The sequence below is a fragment of the Protopterus annectens genome, chromosome 8.part0 (genome assembly GCF_019279795.1).
Source record: "Protopterus annectens isolate FY-2018-M chromosome 8.part0, PAN1.0, whole genome shotgun sequence".
NCBI classification, from domain to species: Eukaryota; Metazoa; Chordata; order Ceratodontiformes; family Protopteridae; genus Protopterus; species Protopterus annectens.
Genome location: NC_056741.1, coordinates 1,407,761,079 through 1,407,787,244, shown reverse-complemented (window position 1 = coordinate 1,407,787,244; position 26,166 = coordinate 1,407,761,079). Strand labels below are relative to the sequence as shown.

The 26,166-nt window shown below is 43.6% G+C and overlaps 1 protein-coding gene across 2 annotated transcripts in view; it reads right to left on the bottom strand.

Annotated features, from left to right (window-relative positions):
• The window catches only part of DIXDC1 (DIX domain containing 1), a 1,310,681-nt gene that overhangs the window by 259,678 nt on the left and 1,024,837 nt on the right, over positions 1 to 26,166 (bottom strand). For both annotated transcript variants that reach the window (XM_044081011.1, XM_044081010.1), the window contains one exon: positions 26,109 to 26,162. In XM_044081011.1, coding sequence (XP_043936946.1) covers positions 26,109 to 26,162 — 54 coding nt within the window. The remainder of the gene's footprint in view (positions 1 to 26,108; positions 26,163 to 26,166) is intronic.

Genomic DNA, 26,166 nt, shown 5'->3' with positions numbered 1-26,166 from the left:
TGTTCTATGAAGATAGAAACGAAGTTGTCTATGAACATCTAACAAGTGAAGTTTATATTCTCCCTTGTTTTGGAAAGTGGGAAAGAAAACGAGTAGATTAATAGACTGGTTTATGTTTGATTCAGATGCCACTTTGGGTAAGAATGAAGGATTTGTACGGAGAGATACCCTATCCTTATGGAGGACCAAATAAGGAGGCACGGCAGACAAAGCCTGAAGCTCAGAAACCCTCCTGGCTGATGTAATGGCCACTAGAAAGGCTGTCTTCCAAGACAAAAATTTTAGATACACTGAAGCTGCAGGTTCAAAGGGGGGGGGGCACCAATGCCTGGAGGACGAAGGTAAGGTCCCAAGGAGGCACCGAATCTTTGACAGGAGGATGCAAAAGAAAAGTGCCTTTAAGAAAAGCCTTACACAGCCTAGAAGAAGCTAAGGCGATGTTATCTTCCCCAACATTAAAATTAGAAATGGCTGCCAACTGTACTTTCACCGTGGAGAAGCTAGCTCCTTGCTGAAAGATGCTAGTCAAGAAATCTAACACCATCAGAACAGGGGCTGTAAAAGGATCCAGGTTCCTGTGAGAGGCCCAAATGGAAAAACGCTTCCATTTACTGCAATAAACTTTACTAGTGGAAGCTTTAAGAGAGGCCACTAGTATAGATTTTACAGGGGATGAAAGACCGGGAGTCCTGGCAATTAATGGAACTGCAACCAAGCTGTCAGCTTGAGGCTGTCCAGGTTGGGCGGGCAGGCACCCGAAGGATGAGAGATTAGATCCGGGCAGGGATCCAGAATCCACGGAGGAACTAGAAGATGAGACCAAAGGAAGAGAAACCAAACTTGGTGAGGCCAGAATGGGGCAATGAGGATCACTTTGCACCCCAGTCGGCAAGTTTTCTGAAGTAACTTTAGAATGAGTGGTAACGAAGGGTAAGCATACAGAAGCCCGGGGGGCCAAACATGGACTACAGCATTTCTGGGGGCATCCCCTGGGGAGGGAATCAGAGTGAAGAACTCGCTGCACTTCGAGTTGAAAGGAGATGTGAAGAGATCACTGCAAGGCTGTCCCCATGCAAGGAATATCTCCTCCACTACTGACTGTTTCAGAGACCACTCGTACGGCATCAGAATAGCCTGACTCAATCTGTCCGCTAAAATGTTGGAGTGTCCCGGGATGTGCGTTGCAATCAGAAACCGACCAGTAGAAGTCGCCCACTCCCACACTCTCATGGCCTCGCGACACAGGGGATAGGATCTGGGTCCCCCTTGTTTGTTGACATACCAGACAATTGACATGTTGTCTGACTGAATTGTAATCATTCCGAGAAGGAGGATAGTGTGAAAGGCTTTCAACGCTAAAAGCACTGCCATCATCTCTAGAACATATATGTGCAACTTGGTCTCCACCTGGGACCACATGCCTTGCACTGTCCTTCCCAAACAATGTCCCCCCACCCGAGTTGGGAGGCGTACATGGTCACTGTAGCTTGGACTGGGGATGACATGAAGGGGCGTTCCGCTGCAACCTCCGCTGAACTTAGCCACCAAAGGAGGGACGTCCTGCAGATGTGACTGATTTTGATAGGAAAATCCATGGGCAGGTCTAGCCACGACCACTGGACCGCCAGAGTCCACTGAAGAACCCGCATATGAAGGCATGCACAAGGAAGAATAGATATAGAGGCAGCCATGGAGCCCAGAGCCCAAAGAACATCGCTCGCCTTTGGAAATTTGAGGTTCACTATTTGAGTTATGTGACACCTGAGATGTAAGATCCTTTCTGGTGTTAAGAAAACTTTTAGCTGCAAGGTGTCTAGCCGTGTCCCGATGAAGTCTAGAACTTATACTGGTTGCAATTGGGATTTGTGAACACTGACTGTAATCCCCAATCGATCTGCCAAGAGAAGAAAGTAGTCTCAGGCCAGACACAGAAGACGCTTGGTGGATGCAGCGAAGAGCCAGTTGTTCAGGTACGAAAAGACCTGAATTCTCTGAAGCCTCAGGTGAGCTGCTACGACTGCCATTACCTTGGTGAACACCCTGGGGGCTGTGGTGAGACCAAAGGGTAGATCTCTGAACTGGAAGTGACTGGCTCCCAGCCGGAAGCGAAGAAACGTCCTGGAGCTTCTGTGAACTTTGATATGGTAGCAGGCATCCTGGAGGTCTAACGAGCACATCCAGTCGCACTCTCAGAGATAAGGGAGAATGGACTGTAAGGTGACCATCCGGAACTTTTGTTTGGCGACGGACAGGTTCAAGGTTGAGAGGTCCAAGACGGGCCTGAGGTCCCCCGTCTCTTTTGGCACTAAAAATAACCTGGAGTAAACACCTAATCCGAAGGGGACCGGTTCGATGGCTTGTTTTTGAAGTAGCTTTAAAACCGCTAAAGCTGCGGCCTCCCTGTGAGTGGGTGGAACATCTGGGAGGTGTCTTGTAGGCCTCGGCGGGGCAACAAATGGGATAGTGTAGCCTCTGGATATTATTTGTAGCACCCGGTGATCTGCAGTTATGGACTCCCATGCTGCTGGGTGCAATGGCAATCTCCCCCCAACTGCCTCCAGAGTAGGATACTTGGGCAACCCCTCAGGGCTGTTGGGCGGGCCTGTCAGAAAAAGGTTCTCTAGACCCGAAATTCCTAGGACCCCCTCCACCTCTGGGTCGGCGTTGATCCTGTCCCCCTCTGCCTCTGGGGAATAGTTGTCCTGAGACTCCCGGGAAAACTGAGATTTCCAGAACCACATCTTCTTTTGCCCTCTTTGATTCCTAGAAAAGGACCGCTGAGTGTTAGATAAGCGGATCCCGATGGCAGACAAAGTCTTCCAGTCTTTTTCGCTCTGGACAAGAGTGTCACGTACTGTCTTCCCGAAAAGGGAGGAACCGTCACAGGGGGCATTAATAAATGATGCCTTGAAAGGGTCCGCAAACTGACACAACCTGAGCCAGGAGTGACGCCTCATGGCTACGCCTGTCCCAGCCACCCTAGCTGCTCCTTTCGTAGTGTGGGAAAGGAGACACATGGACGTGTTCGATACCAACTTCAGAGTTGACATTTTCGCAGAGAACAATTGTTTGTCCTGCTGCGATAAGGACTCTGGGGGTAACTCAGCGAATTCTGAGACAAAGTCTCGCTGAAGCAGGATTACATGTGCCAAATAGCTCAGCGTATGGATGGAAAAAGTCGCTGACGAATAAACATGCTTTCCAAACCTATCCACCGACCTGGACTCATTTCCGGAGGGTGGACTGAGGAACTCTCCTGTGCTAGTTTCTTCTTGGTGGCTGCTGTGACCACCATAATGTCAATGGGGGCTCCTTTAGACCACGGCTGTCTGTCGGTGGGAGGAGACAGAATCTTGTCAGGGTGTTTGGGGATAGGCTCTACGGTGTCAGGCTCCTTCCATGCCCATGTGGTGATAAGGTTCACCAAAGGATCCGCTGGCGGGGACACCCAGTAAGTAGATGGGCCCATGCCAAAGGCCTCCAGGAACACGGACTCATCCGTAGAAGGTTTTGGGGCTGACCAACCTCCCCTCTGGTGGAGAATCTCCATGATGTTTCCTTCGAGACATCTTCGGGAGGTGACCTGGGGGAACTTTCTCCTTCCTCTTAGTCTGTGTCCGTAGTGAGGGACTCGGGGGGAGTCCAAGTGCCTCCTTTTGCACTTGCGCTTACGGTTGCCCTCTTCAGTGGGATACTCCGAAGAGAACTGGTGAGCAGCACGGGGTTCCTCAGAGGGAATTACCTGGGGGTCCTCTGGCACGGGCTGTCCTTGAGACAGGATGAAGGGAGTAGATGCCAAATGCAGCGGCGTCTGGATGGAATCCAAGGAGATGGGCTGGTGTCTCAATCCTTGGGAGAGAACCCTCTCCACCACTTTGAACGCTGATGGAGAGCGTACCTCCTTGGCACCCAGCAAGGAAGAAGTCCTCCCCGGGTACGAAGCGGGGATCGGAGCCAAAGCAAGGGTAGCCTGAGGTCCAAGGGAACAGTTTGGATCCAAACAAGCCGGAGCCGAAGAAGAATCCATTCCCTCAGGTCCGACTCCCTGTCCACGGCTCCGAGAGTCACCCGGATCCGAGGAAATCAAGTTAACAGCCTGAGTCGAAGTTGAAGGAACCATCAGCGCCAAGCTACCAGCTCCAAAGGGCCTCGGATCCAAAAACCCCGAACCAGTCGCCCGGATCAGGGAAGGAGAGATGGGGCAGAAAAAGGGCATAGAGGTCCGGAGGGAGAGGGGCCTGGCAAGACTCCCATCTGTATTTGGGTCTGAAGAAATCTCTGCATCATCCTGTCCATGTCTAAGTCCGATAGGCTCCGAGTCAATCGCAAAGAAGCAACCAACTCGGATCTGGCTGGTCTGCGCAGTAAGGTTGAGGAAGGCCTCGTATCCAAAGATTCCAGCGGCTCCGATGAGAAACGGGGTGATCGGAGTCATAGAGAAACTGGCCTCGAAGTCTTAGAAGGAGGGCTAAGGAAAGGCTCCCTGTCTGGGGATCTCTTGCGAGGCCTATCCCTCCTCCTTTCTTTATCCTCCCTGCGCCTTTGTCTGTCCTTGTCTCTTTTTCTTTTTGCTTGTCTGCCTCAGCACCAGAAGAAGCGGGAGTTTGAGTCCCTGTCCTGGTGAGAGATTTGGTGGGAGTACTGGAGGCCGAGGCCGAAGCAGACTCCAGCATAGAAGCAGGGAGAAGGCCCTTGGTGACCAATTTGGCCTTTCGATCCCTGAGAGCTCTTGGGTTAAAACCCGCACAGATAGCACACTGGGTGGATAAATGGGGCACTCCCAAACAAATTATGCACAGAGTGTGACCATCAGCCGGTGAGAGTTTGTGGCCACACTCTGTACATTTTTTGAAGACTGATTTAGGCTGATCAGGCATAGTCCAAAACTGAACGCCACTCCCTACAGAAAGAATACAACACACACACACGCTGAGGGAAAGTGGACCTAACAGCAACTGACAAGACAAAAAACTTTTTTTTTAACCGACGAACAAAGCATTATACTAATGGGGAAGGTAGGATACACTAACGATCACAGACACACTAAATAGGAACAACAATCCCAACTTACTTATCCCTGAGCTCAGAACAAAGAAACCACAATGCTCACTGTTGCGCGGCAAACAAGATCTTAGGGAAGGAGGAGATGGTGGTGCGTTATGGGTACGGGGAGGAGCTCAGAGCTTGGAGCAGATGCTAGAAAATAATTTGCTGGCTCGGATCCGATATGGATCTGAATACCCACGGGTTGCAGATAAAATGAAGTTAACTACTTCAGATCTACTATTTTCACTTTCTAGCTACACTGGTCCTATAACAGATGTAAAAAGATGACATCATTAAATAGGCTGCATTTGTGAAAACAAAGCTAAAAGTGTATGACTGAGCCAGGAGAGAATGTAACTGTGTCCAAAGCTAAATGATTAACACTGTATCTATATATATAAATGATTAATATTGTATATATATAATGCATCACTCTGCTCAAAGTTGCTGTGCTCCATGACATTGTGATGAGATTCATTAAACATATCATTTCTATTAACCACTTCCTCCAAAAAACTGGGCTAGGCTAACTATAGTGTACAATTAATAATTCACATGTAGTCAGTTAACCAGTAATCCCACAGATTCACTGGAAGAATATGCAAACTCTGCAACATGACAGGAGGGCAGACTCGAACCCTAGACAATGGAGCTGTAAGGAAAAAATGAACAACTAAGCCACCATGTTGCCTGGTGCCGTGAAGACACCACATATCCCACAGTCTTGCTCTTTTTTTTATTTTGCTACACCACTATGTCTGTTACTGTATCTATTTATGGCACTGTGAAAAATGTAATACTATAAACTGTATTTTGTTGGTGTTAGTAATTTAACTGTTATTTTATACCTCTACCTTTAAAGTAGCTCTTGTTCACTCCAATAAAATGCCCTCTAGCTCAGCAGGGTTTACAGTGGTGCATGCTTTGCTGTACTACCAGCTACCAAACTAAAGACCTGCAGTATGAGAATTTCATTATGTGTTGCAACCTAGCTATATATTTCCCTTGCATACCAAAAGGCACTTGTATTGGGAGGTAGCAAATGTGAAAGCTTTAGAAGTAAATCTGAATTTCTGTTTAAACTTACAGTGGTATTATCAAAGATTTCTGGCTGCTGAAATGTTACACAAATTTCACTGTATTGACTTTCTGGCCCTAGAATACTCTAGGTGCAGACCGAGTTGAAAGTAGTAATCCACATATCCTAATGTTCTGCTTTCAGTCAGAGTACCATTGTTGTGCAAATGTGATAAAAAAATTTAGTGTACTACAGAAGTTTTTTCAACACATGCTGCCCTGGAGGGCAAAGCTTGAAAGGCTACCATATACCAGAAGACTGAAAGCAAGAGAATAAATTGCTATATTTCCATTATCCAACCATTACTGTTTTATACTGTATGTGAAACAAGAACGATAATTAATAAACAAAATGATGTCCAATGTGGTGCAGCGGTTAGCGTTGTCACCTCACAGCAAGAGCTTCTCCGGTTCAATTCTCAGCTGAGGTGCCTTCTGTGAGGAGTTTGCATGTCCTCCCTGTGGTTTCATGGGTTTCCTCTGGGTACTCCGGTTTCCTCCCACATTCCAAAGACAGGCAGTAGGTGGATTGGACACTTTAAATTGGCCGTGTGTGTGTGTGTGTGTGTGTGTGTGTGTGTGTGTGTAGCCACCTGGCGATGTAAACCTTGGGTTGAGATGATTATCACTGGTGAAAGTGACACCCGGACCCCATGTGCAAAATGGAACAAAGGAGTTGAGGATGGATGGAAACTGTGTTGTAAAGCTTGAGAGAGGACATGCATCATCTTTACCAGCTGTTTTGTTATAGCCAGACTGGGCATATTTTCCAAAATGTACTGAAAGTACAGTTGTGTACACTTACCATAAATGTAGATGTTCGAGTGTATTCACTGTTGCAGTCATCACATTTGGGTTATCTGCTTGCAGTAGCCCTCAGTCGGCCTGATTAAAAAAGTCTTGGGTCCTGCGTTGGTTGTCATCTCTTCTTCCGTGAGGTCAGGTCGTCAGGGGTATAAAACATGCAGCCAACGCCATTACATCAGTTTTTCTTGCCCCAGATGTCAGGTGCCCCCCTAATGGGAAGCAATTAAATCTATAAATATACAAGGTTGTACCTCCAACAAAAATGAAAATACACCAAAAAGCTTTTAAGCATAATAAAGGAGAGTAGAGGCATAGCCAAAAGAAGTAAGGGGGCTGGAGGGAGAGTAACCAGGACTGCAACAGTGAATATACTCGAACATCTACATTTATGGTAAGTGTACACAACTGTACTATGTTCTTCGTGTTTCACTGTTGCAGTCATCACATTTGGGTAGATTCCCAAAGCTAAGGATGGGAGGAGGAATTTAGATAGCATTAGGACCAGCAATAAGGCCCTGCAAGACTGCAGTGGCAAAGCCAACTCTGGATTTACAGAAAATTGGCAGATGGTAATGCTTGGTGAAAGTATGAAAAGAACTCCAGGTAGCAGCTTCTAGGATGTTCCTGGTAGGGACGCCTCTGAGAAAGGCTGTAGAGGTAGATGCAGCCCTGGTTGAGTGGGGTCTGATCCCCTGTGGGATAGGTTTTCCATGGTGCTTATAGCAGAAATGAATGCAATGGCCTATCCATTTAGAAATGGTTTGCTTTGAAATAGCCTTCCCCTCTGCCCCTGCAGGAAATGCCACCAGCAGTTGTTCAGATTTCCTTTGAGGTTTAGTCCTGTCCAAGTAGAATCTAAGTTGCCTGTGCACATCTAAGGAGTGCAGTATCCGTTCCCCTTTGTTCTGTGGATTAGGAAAGAGGGTTGGCAGATGAATGGACTGATTAAGGGCCACACTGGATACCACCTTGGGCATGAAAGAGGTATTGGTCCTGAGGGACACCCTGTCCGCATGAAAGATGATGAAAGGCTCCACTGCCATAAGGGCCTGTAATTCAGATACCCTTCTTGCTGAAGTGATTGCTAAAAGGAAAGCTGTTTTCCAAGAAAGGAATTTTAAATTTGCAGTAGCAGCTGGCTCAAAAGGAGGAAGAGTGAGTTTCTCCAATACAAAGTTAAGGTCCCAGGCTGGAGTTGGAGCTCTCCTGGGTGGTCTTAAGTTTTTGGCCCCTCTGAGGAACTGCTTGAGCAGTGGATGAGAAAAGAGGGGAGGCTCTCTGTTATAATGAGCTGAAATGGCTGAGGTGGGAATTTTGGTGGAGGAGAAAGACAGGACCTTGTGCAGCATCTCAGTTAAGTATTGTAAAATCTGAGGTAAATTGGGCACTGCTGTGTGCATCCCTTCAGAGTGGTTCCAGGCACAGAATTTTTTCCATTTTTCAGCATAAGATTTCCTAGTACTAGGCCTCCTTGCCTCTAAAATGATATCCATCACTGGTTTAGTGAGGGATGGTAAAGGAGAGATTAGGTTATTAGCCAGGCTGCTAGGTTCAGTGTTTGAAGCTGAGGGTGCAGAATCTGGTTCTCCTGCTGAGACAACAGGGTAGGAGTCTTGAGGCAGGTGCCATGGGGCCAGCAGTGACACACTGCGCAAGAGGGGGTACCAGTGCTGGCGTGGCCAGTCTGGTGCAATCAAATCGTCCTTGGTTTGTCTAGTTTGATCTTTAGTAGTACTTTGGAGAGCAGAGGCAGAGGAGGAAAGGCATAAACTGATAGGTTTTTCCAGCTGAAGGACAGAGCATCCACCTTCCAAGCTTGTTTGTGGGGAGTCCTTGTGCAAAATTTTCCAACTTATAGTTCTGGGGGGAGGCAAACAGATCTATATCTGGGCTCCCTTATTTGCTTGTCAACATGTTGAAAATCCTTGGTTCCAGTTTCCACTCATGTGGGTCCATGAGGTTTCTGCTCAGTCCATCTGCAGTGTATTTAGTTTTCCTGGCAGGAATAGAGCTTGTAGATGCACTTGGTAGCTCAAGGCTGTGTTCCACAATGCCATGGCTAGTCTGCAGAGGGGGTAAGAATGTGTACCCTCCTGCTTGAATATTCCTGGTCAGAAGAGGAATCAGAAGAAATAGAACCCTGATCTGAAGATTCATAGTCTGTCTCTTGCCTAGGCCTCTTATCAGGAGGGGGATAGGAACCCCTGATCAAGGTAATCAAGTCTTCGGCCATTCTGAGCATCTGTTTTTTGGGAATGGAGGCCTGTCCACGTGGCTCTTGAGTTTGTTTCTTTGTCTTTGAAGTTGCTTTAGTCTTTGCCTTTGAAGCTGAAGTCGGTTTAATGTATAGATGTTTAGGTCGAAGCTGGTGCCTGCTCAGCAGCTCCAGACCCATCTGAAGGAATAGTGTCCGAGGCTCCAATACCTTGAGTTTCCAGCGGCATAGACGACTCCACGTGGGAGTCGGTAGTGGCCTGCGACTCTAAAGTAGTGGGCATCAGGGGCTGCGAAAGTGCCTCACTGAGAACCGGTGAACCGGCGACTGGCTTAGGAGAAGCTTTGTCGTTGGTTTTGGGCCTCGGTTGTCTGTCTTTTTCTTTCCGTTTTTTGTGAACTCCGGTAGTCGGACGGCTATCCGACAACATTTCTGGATAATTAAACCTTCGTCCAAAATAGTTTAATGCAAAATCATATCGACGCTTAATAGTGCGTTGGTTAAATCTAGCACAAAACCAACAACCTGAAATGTTATGATCAGGGCCTAGGCAAGGAATACAGTAAGAATGAAAGTCCTTATGAGGTATTTGCTTTCCACAAGTAATACAATTATTAACTTTCTCTGACATCTGTCTGGAGCAAGAAAAAAGTTTCCCCAACTGGGTACTTAGCTTTAATGAAGACTTTGGATCTGAAATTCGAACACAAAAATCTCAGGAGTCGGCCGACCGGCACTTGCAAACTGCTTTTGCTTCGGGCACCGTGCGGCAAGAAAGACTAAAGAAAATGGCATCTGCTGCTTCTTTTATACCCCTGACGACCTGACATCAGGGAAGGGGGCGACAGCAGCCAACGCAGGACCCAAGACTTTGGAATTCAGGCCGACTGAGGGCAACCTGCCAGCAGGATTACCCAAATGTAATGACTGCAACAGTGAAACATGAAGAACATCAGTGGTGCTGTCCGTCTTTACCATTAATTGTCCTGGAAGAATGTGGTCCTTGAAGGCTGTCAGAGCATTTTGTACAGCTAACATTTCTTTCTGACTGATATGCAGGCGCATTTGACTTGGATTCCATTTGCCCTGAATGCACTTCCCTGCCAGGTGAGCCCCCCCCCCCACCCATGCATAGTCTGATGTGTCTGTTGTTAGGGTTTGGGTGGCAGGGGGTAGTGTGGAAGGTAGTCCCTTGTTTTGGTGGCAGGCCTCTGCCCACCAAAGGAACTCTAGGCGTAGGCAAGGTATGATAGGAATCATGAATCATTTCTTCTAGCTCCTGAGAATGTTGACACCATAGGCTTTTTAGATATCACTAGAGTTTCCTCATATGCAGTCTTGCATATGGAATTAGAAGAATGCAGGAGGCCATGAACCCCAAGGCTTGTAGTATTTGCCTTGCAGATAGCAGGGTTTTTGTGGCCACTTGTTTGAAGTAGGTTGTCAAATGAATTTGTTTCCCTGGCGTGACGAAAGCCATCTGGGAAGTTGTATTCAAGCTTGCTCCCAGGAATACAATTTGTTGACAGGGTACCAGGTGTGATTTCTTTTTGTTTATGGTGAACCCCAAACAAGTTAGCACCCTTTGTACAAAGGCCAGATGATTCAAAACTATGTCCTGGCTTTCTGCTTGAATTAGACAATCATCCAGGTATGGGTATATGTGAATATTTCTTTGCCTGCAAAATGCAATGGCTGGAGCTAGGCACTTTGTGAATACCCTGGGCGCAGTAAATAAGCCAAAGAGCAGTGCAAAGAACTGATAGTGCGTGTAGCCTGCTTTGAAGCGTAGGTATCTTCTGCAAGATTCCCTGATAGGGATGTGCAGGTACACTTCCTTTAAATTTAGTGTTGCCAACCAGGCATCTTTGCCTAGCATAGGAAGCAACTGGTGAAGAGTCAGCATCTTGAATTTTGGAATCACCAAAAAGGTGTTTAGAGTAGACAGGCCCAAGATAGGATGCCATGAATTGTCTTTTCTAGGTACCAGGAAAAGTCTGGAGTAGAAACCTTGTCACTTTTCCTCTTCTAGTACCAACTGAATAGCCCCTATGTTTAAGAGAGAAAGTACGTGCTTTTGGGCCTCTGCCCACTGACTTGGGGGCAGATCTGGCCACCCGCTTGGTGTTGGTAATGTGCGGAAGTGAAATCTGTATCCTTGGGACACTATGTTTAAAACCCATTTGTCCTGGGTAATGAGTTCCCAGTTCTTTGCATGAAGAGCAATCTTTCCCCCCAAAGGGGTGGTCAGTTGAGAAATGCTTGGAAGTTTTAAAAAGAAGTCATTGAGACAGTTTACCATGGGGGGTGTTTTATTACTCCCAGATTTGGAAGTGGAGTCCCCCCACTGCTTAGTCCTGTGTGTACCCTTGGACTGAAGCCTGGGTGCTCTGCTGGATCTGAGTTTGGACTGAAGGTCTGGAAGAGGTAGGAAAGGGCCAATTCTTGGAAGGCCAATGCCTACTAAACCTAGGAGGTTGTACTTGTAAGAAATCTTTAACAGTTTGCATAGATTTAGTTTTTTCCTCCATCTTTTTAAGAACTTCATCTGCCTTGTTGCCAAACAGGTGGTCCTTATTTAAGGGAGCATCCAGTAATTTTTCTTTAACGTGATCTGGCAAGGATTGCTCCTTAAGCCAAGCATGCCTTCTAAGTACAGACCCAGTTACAGCAGCCCTGCAAGATGCCTCTAGTGAATCAAAACCACATTGCAAAGTATGTTTTCCAACTTGTTCAGCTGAATGCAGTAAATCCTTATTTTCAGCACAATCAGGAGTCAACATCATTTTCTGTTTAAGCAATTCAGTAATATGCTGCTGATACTTTAACATATGAAACTGGCAGTTTAAGGCCCTAATAGCCAAAGTTGAAGAAGTGTATACCTTCTTACCCCATCTATTCAGCGCCCTGGTGTCTCTATCAGAGGGTGTAGGATTATTGGCAGTAGTAGCTTTAATGCCCTTAAGTCCCTGTGAAATGGTCTCAGGATCCACAGTAGGATTTTTGAAAAGGAACTTGTGAGAGTCAGGGACCCTGTTCTATATATCAGGTTTTCTGGGAGCAGGAGGTAAAGAGTCAGGGGCCAAGCTAGATTCTGAAAAAGGCATCATCAATAATGTCTAGTACAGGAGGTATGGCCAGGGCAGGAGTAAGAAATCCCAAAGCCTCTTTTTAGAATCAGAGAAATGCTGACTTTTCTAATGAAAATGCTCCCTGAGGGTATGCAAGGTTTCACCAAAAGAGAAATCTTCTGGGGGGGATGCAGAGAGGATAGAGTCGTCAGCATCAGAATCCTCATAGGTAGATAAGGGTAAATCCTGGTCATCAGAGGAAAAAGAAGATTCAGAATCCTCGTCAGAAGTATCATAAGCAAACTCAGTCCTGGGTCTCTTAGAGGGGGAAGGGTGTCTTCCCCTGATTAAAGTAATAAGGTCTTCAGCCATTCTTATCATTTGTTTTTTAGGCATAGAGGCCTGACCATGCGGTCTGGGAATCAGTTTTCTGGGCATAGTTTGAGTTTTAGGCCTTGAAGAAGAAGATGGCATTGGTTTAATACGCAAGTCAGTAGGCCTGAATACACCAGGCACAGCGGCTCCGGACCCATCCAAGGTAGAGACATCCACAAGTTCCATAGCTGAAGCATCTCGTGGCATACCAGACTCTGAATGGATCTCAGTAGAGGCCTGCGAATGTGAAATAGCGGGTATCAGGGGCTGCGAAAGCACCTCACTGAGTACCGGCGAACTGGCGACTGGCTTAGGAGAAGCATCGTAGGCAGCTTTGGACCTAGGCGGCCTGTCTCTGTCTCTATCTTTGTGTTTTTTTGGAATGTCAGTAGTCGGATGGCTTACTGAAGACGTATCAGGATAATTGAACCGAGCACCAAAATATTTAGAAGCGAAAATATACCGACGATGGAAAGTTCATGGTTTAAACAAGGCAGAAAACCGACAGCGAGGTACATCATGGTCAGGGCCTAAGCAAGGAATACAGTACAAATGAACAATTTTATGAGGTATTTGCTTTCCAAAAGAAATGCAATTATTTACTTTTACTGACATCTGTTAGAGCAAGAAAAAGATCCCCAACGGGGTATTTAGCTTTTAATTGAAGACTTTGGTTCTGAAACTCGAAAACGAAAATTTCAGGAGTCGGCCGACAGGCACTTGTGAACTGCTTCTGCTTCGGGCACCGCACGTCAAGAAAGACTGGTGTAATGGCGTCGGCTGCATGTTTTATACCCCTGACGACCTGACGTCACAGAAGAAGAGACAGCAACCGACGCAGGACCCAAGACTTTGTTAATCAGGCCAACTGAGAGCTACTGCAAGCAGATAACCCAAATGTGATGACTGCAACAGTGAAACATGAAGAACATCATGAACATTTCAAGTGGGCTACTGTTTAAGGATTACACTCTACAAAATAATATACTGCATTAGCAGGAATAAATATTGTTGCTGGATGAACAAAATAACATGATTGGGATAACCAATCCTTAGAGTGGGTTGTGGACTTGTGTAGGAAAGATCAGAAGGTTAAGTCTGAGAAGTTGAAGGACTGGTGATAGCGAGAGTCTAAAACTACAGTTTAGTATCTTTTGGAGGTAGAGGAGACTGTAGTTGAGAAGACAAACAGATATCATTTTTCGGGTATATCACTCTGCAAAATGGCACAGACTGGTAGTAAGTCAAGCAGAATGCTGGGCTGTAGTGTCTGGGTTTATATTCTAGAAATCAAAATGTCTCCTTCCTGCTCATGATACTGGTGAGGCTGTCTTTTTTAATGTGTTTGGTTCAAACAATGCATATACATTTTCCTTGGAAACCAAAGCAGTGGTTCAACAGGAAACAATTTTGTATTAACCCTGTTAGGGCCAATATTAAAAGACAACTGTAAATGGACTCACAGTTATCAATATTGTACTTGAAGCTTACAGTGTTTTAGGCAGTGCCACAAACAGAATATGGCATCCTGTTAATATTGTTTGCAATTAGCAGTAACAAGCGTAAGCTCCTGACCTGATCTCCGTCAATTTCAGACAGCAACTAAAAAAGCATTAATTTAAACAAGCAAGTGCAATATGCATTTTTGAAAGAAGCAGAATCCTAAGTAAGAGTGACGTTACCACACCCTAACATTCTGTAAGCAGAACATACTAGCTTTAAATGTAAGTAGTTTTTCCCAAGTAGAAATCTCCCAGTTAGGCCCTTATTATTAAAAATAATTAATAATTTAAACAACATATCTCAAAAGCCTCACTCTTTCATAACGCTCCCACTAAAGACACACATGACTATTTACATTGGTCTGACTTCTGACTTCTCCTGGCTCTATCTGCCACACTGTTTCCACATACATAACTGAATATACTTTTTATAAATTTACACACACACTTTTGGAACTGGCTCCTGTGTATCACTATTTGCACTGTAATTCTTCCAGGTGGAGTCTGAAAATGGTCCATCAAGATCAGTTCTCTACTCTGGTTACCAAGATGTAAAATAAAGAAAAATAAAGCTGTAGATTTTTGCTGCTAAAAGCAAATACACCACAATTGTGAATCACTATGGAAAGAAGAAAACAGCTGGCTCTTAATGAAAGAATAGACCTCTTGTTGTGTACCTCTTTTTAAGCATCAAATCACAGAACACTACTCACTGCAGCTTCCTGGACAGAAGCATAATTAGGTCAGGGAGAAAGGGAGTGGCTACACTAGGCACAAGCTGTAAGGAGGCATATTCTTCAGGTACAGATGTTCTAAGAATGCAATATTAGCATTCAGAAATAAATGCCAATACTACATTTGTGACAGCAGCTGAAGTGCTGAAGCTAACTGCTGCAATTGCATATATATATATATATATATATATATATATATATATATATATATATATATATATGTATGTATGTACTGAACACCGGGAAAAAGGTAAGTTGTCCAACACCACCATGAAAACAAACCACACTAAATTCAACCCATCCAAATGGTGGGCTTCATCCCCCACATCCACCTTACATAAATATACCAACTCTGAGATCACACTACAGTGTAGAAAAGGGCAAAGATCACTATGTTGGCCAACTGACTCTTTTCCCGTGTTAAACTTCCAAAGTCTTGCTTGTTCATACATATATATATATATATATATATATATATATATATATATATATGTATATGTATATCTATATCTATATATATATATATATATATATAGATATAGATATATCTGACGCCCCTGCATTAGCCCAGTAATCAAGGAGCCTCAATCCTCACCACTAGCATTAGTGGGGGACGTACACAATGGGAGGAAGACAAGTACACACACAGTAAAGTACAATTTCTCTTAAGAGCACACAGAGATCACAGTCAGTCTGGGTTTGGTTTCTCCCTCTGTCTCCAGATCCCCAGTAAGACTCCCCACTAGCACAGCTATATGGTTAAGATCTCAGCCGAGTGGCCAAAGTAAGACCTCTAGCACCCTCTCTGTCAAACCAGTGCTTCACATCCCTGCCCAAGTAGCTGATATACACACTCACTTTGAGATCTGATTGATACACACACACACACACACACACACACACACACACACACCTGCGAAAGGCTGGCACAGGTTTACTAGCTATGCCCCCTTCTGCTTAGACTATAAGGTAGTACCAGGTGCCACCAGCCACCCTTGCTTATTAGCTACTATAAGGCCCTTACAAAGGGTATCCAATCCTACTGTGTAATGTTACTATTAATCCAAATGGAAGTCTGACCAAGACTTGCATATGTATTTGGTGACACTGTACAGGCCACCCCTAAATAGCCTTGCAAGTTCTCTAAGAACGTAAATATATGTCTCACAAATATCAGTCACAAAGATGGGTTTAAATATATTTAAAAATAAATAATAAAAGAACAAGACAACACTCAGAAAACAAACACAGTTACTTCAGAGTTCAAAATCACAGGAAATATTTTAAATCAACATTGCAGGACAGTCTCAGATAAATACAGAAAACATTTAAACTAATCTTTCCTATAGTCCTAGCTATATCTAAGAGATACTATGCCCTAAGTCTGTCTTACAAGCAAGTGCAGATGTGATGATGATGGATGTATCCAGGTCAAAGACAAAATGCCCAGTCTCTCTGAGAGAGTTTGTAAATTAATATCAAACATTACTGCTGGGTTAGCCTGGATGACATCACTTTTTGTCACTTGACTTCAGTTCCCAGGCTAAACCAGAAACTAATAAAATTTTAACATCCCTGTGTGAGAAATACATATCTCTCAGATGTTTGCTCAGAACTGTCTAGCTGCTAGGAAGTCATAAAGCAATAAAACACTTTACATTTAAGCCTAGTAATTACTTTTCTTTCCAGACAATAGAAACACTTCTAGCTGTAGACATTGTGTCTGTTTCTGCACTGAAACTAACTTTTATAGCACAATCATAAAGCACTTAATTTCAACTTATTTTCTTGAAGTTTTGAAAGTTAATCTTCTATGTTCCAGTAGGGTATGCTGTGGTTATACTCTTGAAGCTCAGTACATAACATACAGTTCTGTGTAAATCATATCAATATTCACAAAAGACATAATTATTTACAAAATTCCAGATACCTGGGCTGGCAGTGTCACACACACACACACATATATATATATATATATATAAATAAATAAATAAATATATATATATATATATATATATATATATATATAATTTTTTTTTTTTTTTTGTGGTCTTCAACTTTGAGAAGACATCATCAGGGCACCAAATGACCTATCTACAGTTCTGTGCAAGGCTGCAGATGAGGGACGATCATTAAAATGTTACATCCAGTGCATAAATTTCTACCTTATGATGTTCAATTAAGCTTTACAACAGTGATCATTCATTTTCTACTTCCGTACCACTGGTAAGGAACGTGGACTCCTGCGCAGACAGATGGGCTGAGGTTCTGTGTCTCTGCTCGACAGTGGCACAGGGAAATAACTTTCTTGGGTGGCGTAAGCCAGGGAACCTTTTGGCTAGGCTTATGTAGGCCCTTGGGTCGATAGCCTAGTACCTACCTATGAACCTAAGGCTGTTTATCTAATTCAAGAAAGGGACGGGATATGTATATGTTGCAGTCCACTACCAGTCCCTTGAGCAGAACTTTCTACATATTGAAGCATATCCTATTTGTACTCTCCCTTGTGTCACTTGAAATCTGCAGTATATTAAGATTACTGGCTGTAGTAGTACGCCTGCCCAATTCTTTCTGGCACACTCCTTCCTGGTCAGTATCATGCTGTAAGCTGTGTTGTAATGTGAGTTGGTGCTACCCTTAGCCAATGCCACATTAAATCTCTCCATATCCTTACAAGATGATATAAGTGGAGTGCAAGCTCTCTTGCAAGAAACTGTACTGACACACAAACCAAGTGTGACAGTTTTACTGATAAAGTAGTTTTCTAGTTGCCATGCTGAAAAAAATGAAGGTCTCACAAAGCATTACAACTACAGGCCTTGGAAGTATTTATATAAATATAAGTTCTTTCAGTGGTTGACAGCCTGGAATGAAGGGTACCTAGATCGGAGCCAAGAAGTTCAAAGAGAAGCTCAGAACACTGTGGAGTGTAAGCAGTGAAGACTATAAAGAGAAGAGTTACAATATTGATGATCTGCATTGTACTAGGGTCAGGTAGGTAGTGCAGTAGTAAAAAAAGGCAGAGTATGGTAAACAGATGTAGAAGCTTTAAAATGTATTTCTTTGTAGTCGTATGAATGGGGTGTAAAGAGCAGTGGTGCCTGAAAAAATGATATTGTTAAGTTTTGATATAATATTGCTTATTGCGCCCCCCACACCCCCCCAACTATAAATTCTAACTCCAGGGTCGCACTACAGTGGGGAAGGGGGCATATTCCATTTTCTTGCTAATAATACTTGTCAGTCAAATGAACTGTCAGTGAAATGAAGTGTCAGTGAAATGAAATTTCAGTGAAATGGGGTCAGTGAAATGAAAGTCAGTGAATTGGAAGTTAGGTGAAACAAAGTAGACCCATATATATATATATATATATATATATATATATATATATATATATATATACACACATATATATATATATATATACATATATAACAATGCAATTGTAACAACATAAACTTTACCTTCATCTAAAAGCAAATACACCACAAAGGCTGTAGAATATAGTGAAGGAAAGAGAAGTCCTAGAAAAAAGGGGGATGGCGGGTAAGTAACCAGGACTGCAACAGTGAATAGACTCGAACATTTACATTTATGGTAAGTGTACACAACTGTACTATGTTCTTCGTGTTTCACTGTTGCAGTCATTACATTTGGGTAGATTCCCAAAGCTATGGATGGGAGGCTGGAACTAAATAGCATTAGGAGCAGCTATAAAGCCCTGTAGAACTGCAGTGGCAAAGCCTGCCCTGGACTTAGAGAAGAGAGGCAAATGATAATGCTTTGTAAAAGTATGAACAGAGCTCCAAGTAGCAGCTTCTAGAATATCTTTGGTTGGCACTCCTCTGAGAAAAGCTGCTGAGGTAGATGCAGCCCTGGTGGAATGTGACCTGATTCCCTTGGGCACCAGTTTACCATGATGCAAATAGCAGAAACGAATGCAGTGACTTATCCACTTTGAAATAGTCTGCTTTGAAATAGCCTTTCCCTCTGATCTTGCAGCAAATGCCACCAATAGCTGCTCAGATTTTCTTAGAGATTTGGTCCTGTTTAAGGAGAATCTTAGTTGTCTATGTACGTCCAAGGAATGCAGAATCCACTCTCCCTTGTTCTGCGATTTGGGTAAAAGGTTGGCAGGTGAATAGTTTGGTTAAGAGCCACATTGGATACCACCTTAGGCATAAAGGAAGGATTGGTCCTGAGGGACACCCTGTCTGGGTAAAATATAATAAAAGGCTCCACAGCCATGAGGACCTGTAGTTCTGAAACTCTTCTTGCTGAAGTGATTGCCAGAAGGAAAGCTGTTTTCCAAGATAAAAACTTTATATCTGCATTAGCTGCTGGTTCAAATGGAGGCAGGGTGAGCTTTTCCAACACAAAATTGAGATCCCATGCAGGAATTGGTGATCTTCTGGGAGGCCTTACATTTTTGGCCCCTCTAAAATACTGTTTTAGCAGAGGGTGAGAAAAGATGGGAGGCTCTGTGTAATGAGCCGAGATGTAAGAGGCATGGATTTTTATTGATGAAAAAGATAGGCCCTTGTCAAGCATCTCAGTCAAGTATTGTAAAATCTGAGGAATATTTGGCTTTGCTGTGTCAGTCCCTTGTGCTTGGTTCCAAGCACAGAATCTCTTCCATTTATCAGCATAAGATTTTCCTGTACTAGGCCTTCTGGCTTCCAAAATGACATCCATCACAGATTTACTGAGAGGTGTTGCTTGAATAATTACATGATCAGCCATGCTGCCAGGTTCAGAGTTTGGAGCTGATTCTGCAGAATTTGATTGTTCTGCTGAGACAGTAGATGAGGTACTTGAGGCAAGTACCAAGGAGGGAGTTAGTTTTTCCTATCTGACCTTTAGTAGGACCTTAGGAAGGACAGGCAGAGGAGGAAAGGCAAAGACTGATAGGTTTTTTTCCAACTGAAGGCTAGAGCATCCACTTTCCATGCTTGTCTGTGATAAGTCCTTGTGCAATATTTGCCCAGTTGATAATTCTGGGGGGAGGCAAATTGATCTATGTTCGGGCTCCCCCATTTCTCTGTTATCATGTTGAAGACTTGTGGATCCAGTTTCCACTCGTGAAGGTCCGTAAGATTTCTGCTTAGGTCGTCTGCCACAGTATTTTGTTTTCCTAGCAGGAATTGAGCTTGAAGATGTACTTGATAAGTCAAGGCTGTGTACCACAATGCCATGGCTAGTCTGCAAAGGGGGTAGGAATGTGTACCCCCCTGCTTGTTTATGTACCACATAACCGTGGTATTGTCCGTCTTTATCAGTAGTTGTCCTGGATGAAATAAGTCCTTGAAGGCTGTCAGGGCATTCTGAACAGCTAACATCTGTTTCTGGTTGATATGCAGATGCATTTGTTTTGGGCTCCATATGCCCTGAATGCATCTCCCCACCAGGTGAGCCCCCCAAGCATAGTCTGATGCGTCTGTAGTTAGGGTTTGGTTGGCAGGGGGTAGAGTGAAAGACCGTCCCAAGTTCTGGTGACATGTCTCTGCCCACCAAAGAAACTCCTATTGTAGGCAGGGAATGAGAGGAATCATTGTTTCCAGACTGTAACAATGTTGACTCCATAAACCTTTTAGATACCACTGTAGTTTCCTCATATGCAGTCTTGCATATGGAATTAGTAGAATGCAGGATGCCATGAACACCAAAGCCTGCAGAATTTGTCTTACAGATAACTGGGTTTTTGTTGCCATCTGTTTGAAGTAAATAGTCAGTTGCCTTTGTTTGTCTGGCGTAAGGTAAGCCATCTGGGCAGTTGTATTCAAGCTTGCACCCAGGAATGTAATCTTTTGAGAGGGTACCAGTTGTGATTTCTTTTCGTTTATTGTGTACCCTAGGCATGTTAGAAGCCTTTTTACAAACGCCAGATGTTGAAGAAGAATGTTCTTGTCCTCTGCTTGAATGAGGCAGTCGTTCAGATAAGGATAAATTTGTATGCTTCTTTGTCTGCAAAATGCAATTACTGGTGCCAGGCACTTTGTAAAGACCGTGGGCACAGTCGATAAGCCAAAGTGCAGTGCAGAGAATTGGTAATGCATAAAACCAGCCTTGAAGCGGAGGTATCTTCTGCGCGATTCCCTTATTGGGATATGCAGGTATGCCTCTTTTAAGTCTAGAGTCATTAGCCAAGCGTTCCTGCCCAGCATGGGCAGAAGCTGTTGCAAAGTCAGCATTTTGAATTTTAGGATGTCCAAGAATGTGTTCAAAATCGATAAATCCAGTATTGGGCGCCAGGCATTGTCTTTTCTGGGTACCAAGAACAGTCAAGTAAAACCCTTGTCCTTTTTTTAGTTCTGGTACTGGCTGAATAGCCCCCATATCCATGAGGGACTTAACATGTTTCTGTGCCTCTGCCCATTGATTTTGTGGCAGATCTGGCCAACCGTTTGGAATTGGCAAGGTATGGAAATGAAATCTGTATCCCTGGGATACTACATTTAATGCCCACTTGTCCTGGGTTATTAACTGACAATTTTGAGCATGAAGTGCTAGTTTTCCCCCTAAGGGGACTGCCAAAAGATAAGTGCTTGGTCATGGCAGAGGGAAGTCATTGAGACTGTTTACTGTAGGGTTGTGCTTTGTTTTCTCCAGATTTGGAGGTAGAGGCACCCCATTGCTTTGACCTGTAAGAACCCTGTGACTGATATCTGGAGCCTTTTGAGCACCTGGATTTGCCCCATGAGGCTCTGTCAGACACAGGAAAGGATCATTTTTTTGTAGGCCAGTGTCTACTGAATCTTGGTGGCTGCACTTGTAAGAAGTCTTTTACAGTTTGCATAGACTTAGCTTTGTCTTCCATTTTCTTTAAAACCTCTTCTGCCTTATTACCAAACAGAGTATCATGCTGTAAAGGTGCATCCAACAATTTAGCTTTAACATGATCAGGCAGATTTTGCTCCTTGAGCCAGGCATGCCTTCTAATCACAGATCCAGTAACTGCATCCCTACAGCAGGCCTTCAAGGAATCAAAACCACATTGCAAAGTATGCTTTCCAACTTGTTCTGCTGCATGCAATAATTCCTGTAATTCTTTATTTTCCGCACATTCAGAAATCAACATCATTTTCTGTTTCAATAATCCCATAACATGCTGTTGATATTTAAGCATACGAAACTGGCAGTTTAAGGCCCTAATTGCCAAGGTTGCAGACGTATACATTTTCTTTCCCCATCTATCCAGCGCCCTGGAATCTCTATCAGAGGGAGTAAGATTCTTAGCTGTTGAGGCCTTTACACCTTTGGGACCCTGTGAGATAGTTTCAGGGTCAGCAGCAGGGTTTTTGAATAAAAATTTGTGGGAGTCAGGAACCCTGTAATATCTGTCTGGCTTGCTAGGAGCTGGAGGTAGGGAATCTGGAGCAATGCTTGACTCCGAAAACATATCATCAACAATGTCTAATACAGGAGGTATGCCCAAAGGCCTATGCTGAGGGAGAAGAAGGAAATCCCTAAGCCACTTTTTTGATTCTGAGAAATCTTGACTCGCCCGATGAAAATGTTCCCTCAAAGTATGCAAGGTTTCTCCAAAATAACAGCCTTCAGGAGGAGATGCAGATGGGATGGTTTCCTCTGCATCTGAATCCTCATAGGGTGGTATAGAAAATTCCAGATCAGAATAGGAATCAGAAGAAATAGAAACCTGATCTGAAGATTTATAATCAGTGTCTTGCCTAGGCCTCTTATCATGGGGGGGTTGGGAACCCCTGATCAAGGTAATTAAGTCTTCAGCCATTTTGATCATCTGTTTTTTAGGCATAGAGGCCTGAGCATGTGGCTCATACGTCAGTTTTTTAGCCTCAGAAGATGCTTTTGTCTTTGTTTTTGAAGCTGGCGTCGGTTTTATATAGAAATGCTGAGGCCTGAAAATACCCTCAGAAGCCGGTGCCTGCTCAGCAGCTCCAGACCCATCCGAGGGAGACATCCATGGGTACAATACTTTGAGAATCTCGCGGCATACCGGACTCCACATGGGTGTCGGTAGAGGCCTGCGACTCGAAAGTAGCGGGTATCAGGGGCTGCGAAAGCTCCTCATTGAGTACCGGCGACCTGGCGACTGGCTTAGGAGGAGCTTCGTCGTCGGTTTTGGACCTCGTCAGTCTGTCTCTGTCCTTTTCTTTGCGTTTTCTGTGAACTCCAGTAGTCGGATTTCTATCCGATGACATTTCAGGGTAGTTAAATCTGTTTCTAAAATATTTTGAAGCAGAGATATACCGACGCTTAATAGTGCATTGGTTAAATCTAGCATAAAACCGACAGCAAGGCACGTTATGATCTGGGCCTAGGCAAGGAATACAGTACAAATGGAAATCCTTATGAGGTATTTGCTTCCCAAAAGTAATGCAATTATTAACTTTTACTGATGTCGGTATGGAGCAAGAAAAAGTTTCCCCAACGGGGTACTTAGCTTTAATTGAAGACTTCGGTTCTGAAACTCGAATCCGAAAATTTCAGGAGTCGGCCGACCGGCACTTACGAAATTCTTCTGCTCCCAGCACCGCGCGGCAAGAAAGACTAAAGAAAATGGCTTCGGCTGCATGTTTTATACCCCTGCCGACCTGACGTCATGGAAGAGGAGACAGCAACCGACACAGGACCCAAGACTTGATATTCAGGCCGACTGAAGGCAACCTGCCAGCAGATTACCCCAAATGTAATGACTGCAACAGTGAAACACAAGTACATCTTTCACAGCAGTTCCACAATCTCATGCCCTCAACTCCTCTTGAAGAGCAAAAAAAGTCATCTCCCCATGCTCGTGTTCAAGAATAAAAAAAGCTGTCTTCTTAATTGAAATTGTAGGAACCTGTGCTACAGTCAGAATGTCTCACACTAAACACTGTAGCGTTTCATCCCTGACAGTAAGTACATAATTGGAATTTATTTCAGATTACTTGTATTGCAGTATCTCCCCTGGCCTAGCTACGCTTCTGCATAAGGAGTTACATGCATTATTCTATTGACGTTAAGGACTAAACATTTTTAAATGCTTTTTAACCTCACTGTCTCCTAACAGTCGGGGAACTTAACACTTGTTCAGCTCATTCATTTCTCTTCAAGCAAGTATCCACGTAGCAATCGGGGGGGGGGGGTTCCCTGGTCTCCCATAGCAGCTGAAGGGTCCACTCTTATGATGACTGGCTTCCCAAACAAGTGCACTACTGCACATACTGGACTATGGCTACAGTATGTGCTGCTTAGCATGCAGTCCGTAATCATGGACAAATGCTATATGGCAGTATATTAACAAGATTAACTGTCTCTATCCCCTTGGGAAAGGCAAGCTAGCATCGACAATTCATTCCTATTCCTCCTAATTGGCTTCTCCAGTGCCTGGGGCACTAGTCGATCCTGGGCTGTCTGTGTTGAAGTCAACACTCCATTCCTCTATTTAAGAGAACCAGTGATGCAAAGGATTCAAAGTATTCTTCCAATGGCATCTTTGTATGGCCACACAATATACTTCTAAACCTCATAGCACATGGATTCTGGATAAAGCCAAAAATAATGGGTGGACAAAGCCCCACCCGAAAATAGGGACAATTTTTAAATATTGCTCATCTGAATTTAGAAACTACATAGAATAACAGGGTTTGCATTACCAAGCAGCATCTGAAAGATATGAAATCTGAAAGTCAAATGTCAATTTTAGTTTGTTTACTGGAAGTACTTACACTGATCATAACTGACCATTTGAAGGCACAGTGACTTCATCATTAATTAGTTGCTAGAAAATCAACAATTCTGAGGGGAAAAGGCCACAAATCTGAACATTCTGTAAAATTCTGAACAGCGGAGAGGTAAATACATTCATAGGTTGATACTAGGCCATCGGCCCTAGGGCCTATACAAACCTAGCCATAACAATTCCCTGGCTATTTCTTCCCACAATATTTACTTCCCTGGACAGTTGAGAGGTACACCACTTAAGCAAAAACTTCTGTTTTACTTTAATCTCAAGTCCTTGAAGCCATCAGGTGGTATAAAGACCTGCAACTCCTTCCATTCAGCAATGTAACTTGCAAATGGGTGGAGGGAGGCTTCACTGGGCTTTCTGCATCTGCTGGCATATAACAATACTGGAAAGCTTTATGGCAACAAATTATTTAAAAAGAAAGAAAGGCTTGCATCAGTTCTACAGACAACTTGTTACTGTTTCAGTTCTACAGATCTCTCTCTACTGAAAAACATTACCCTTAAAGGAAAAAAATCAGTTTTAATCTGCATACTACAAATAACCTGTGTGTGTGTTTTAATTATGTGTCCAAGTGCACTGTTATATAATTGTTAATGTTATGTTATTAATATCTTAAACAACACTATCCCTTCCTCTTCAAAACACTGTGGACTGAAACAGCCACATGTATTCTTTCGTGAGCCCATTTTATTTTTAGGTGAAAACCAGGAATTCTACTTTGAAGATGAAAACCAGGAATTTTACTTTGAAGATGCTACTAACCTCACACTAAGAACTTGCAAAACTGAATCTGTTTGTAAATCATACGTCATTCAAATTAAGATGAAAGAATATAACCTCACTGGTGAATTATCTGTTAGAACTTTGTGACAAAACAAGGAGCCCCTTGTGCTGACGGCACTGATCCCCCACAGTGTGCTTAAAGTAACCATATTATCAAAGAACCCTGTTTTCAGTTGAAGTGGAAGTGAAACACACAGAGACTGTGGCATTGACTAGAAGTTGTGTTAGTGCTTAAGACTGATGTCTTATGTTCTTGTCTGCTTGGGAGGTATTACAACTCAGATTACAAAGGATACCCTTCTGTTTATGCTCAGCTCACCCAGTACTGTCCTGTGTCACACCTAAACTGGGATGACCGTGGCTCAAACCAATAATAACGGATTATATGTCTCATGAATGAAACAAAACTTGCTTCCACCTTTTTATATACAAAATGTACATTTACTTCTACATGCTTGCAAAAACACAAGTTAGCCACAAGTAAAACTGGTCCTTACAGTGAAAGACAGGTTTGATACTCTCTTACAGGTGACTTTTTACTTTTATGACAATTAGTATATTCAGAAATAACATGGAACATTACACTCTCAGAAGAATAAAAACTTCTTCATGAAAAAGAGAACTGTTGTAATACAGCCTCTTCATTTATGTTTTTAAAGTAAACCACCACCATCCATCATGTAACAGATAATAAAGTGCCACATGTACATTGAGCAGCTCATTAAAATGCACGTCCTTGGCAACTGCAGTAAGTAAACAGTAACAATAATGGTTATATGTTGTACCTTTAGTTCTTGGTTCTCTGCCATGCTCTGATCCAGACGACTTCGGATTATAACCTAC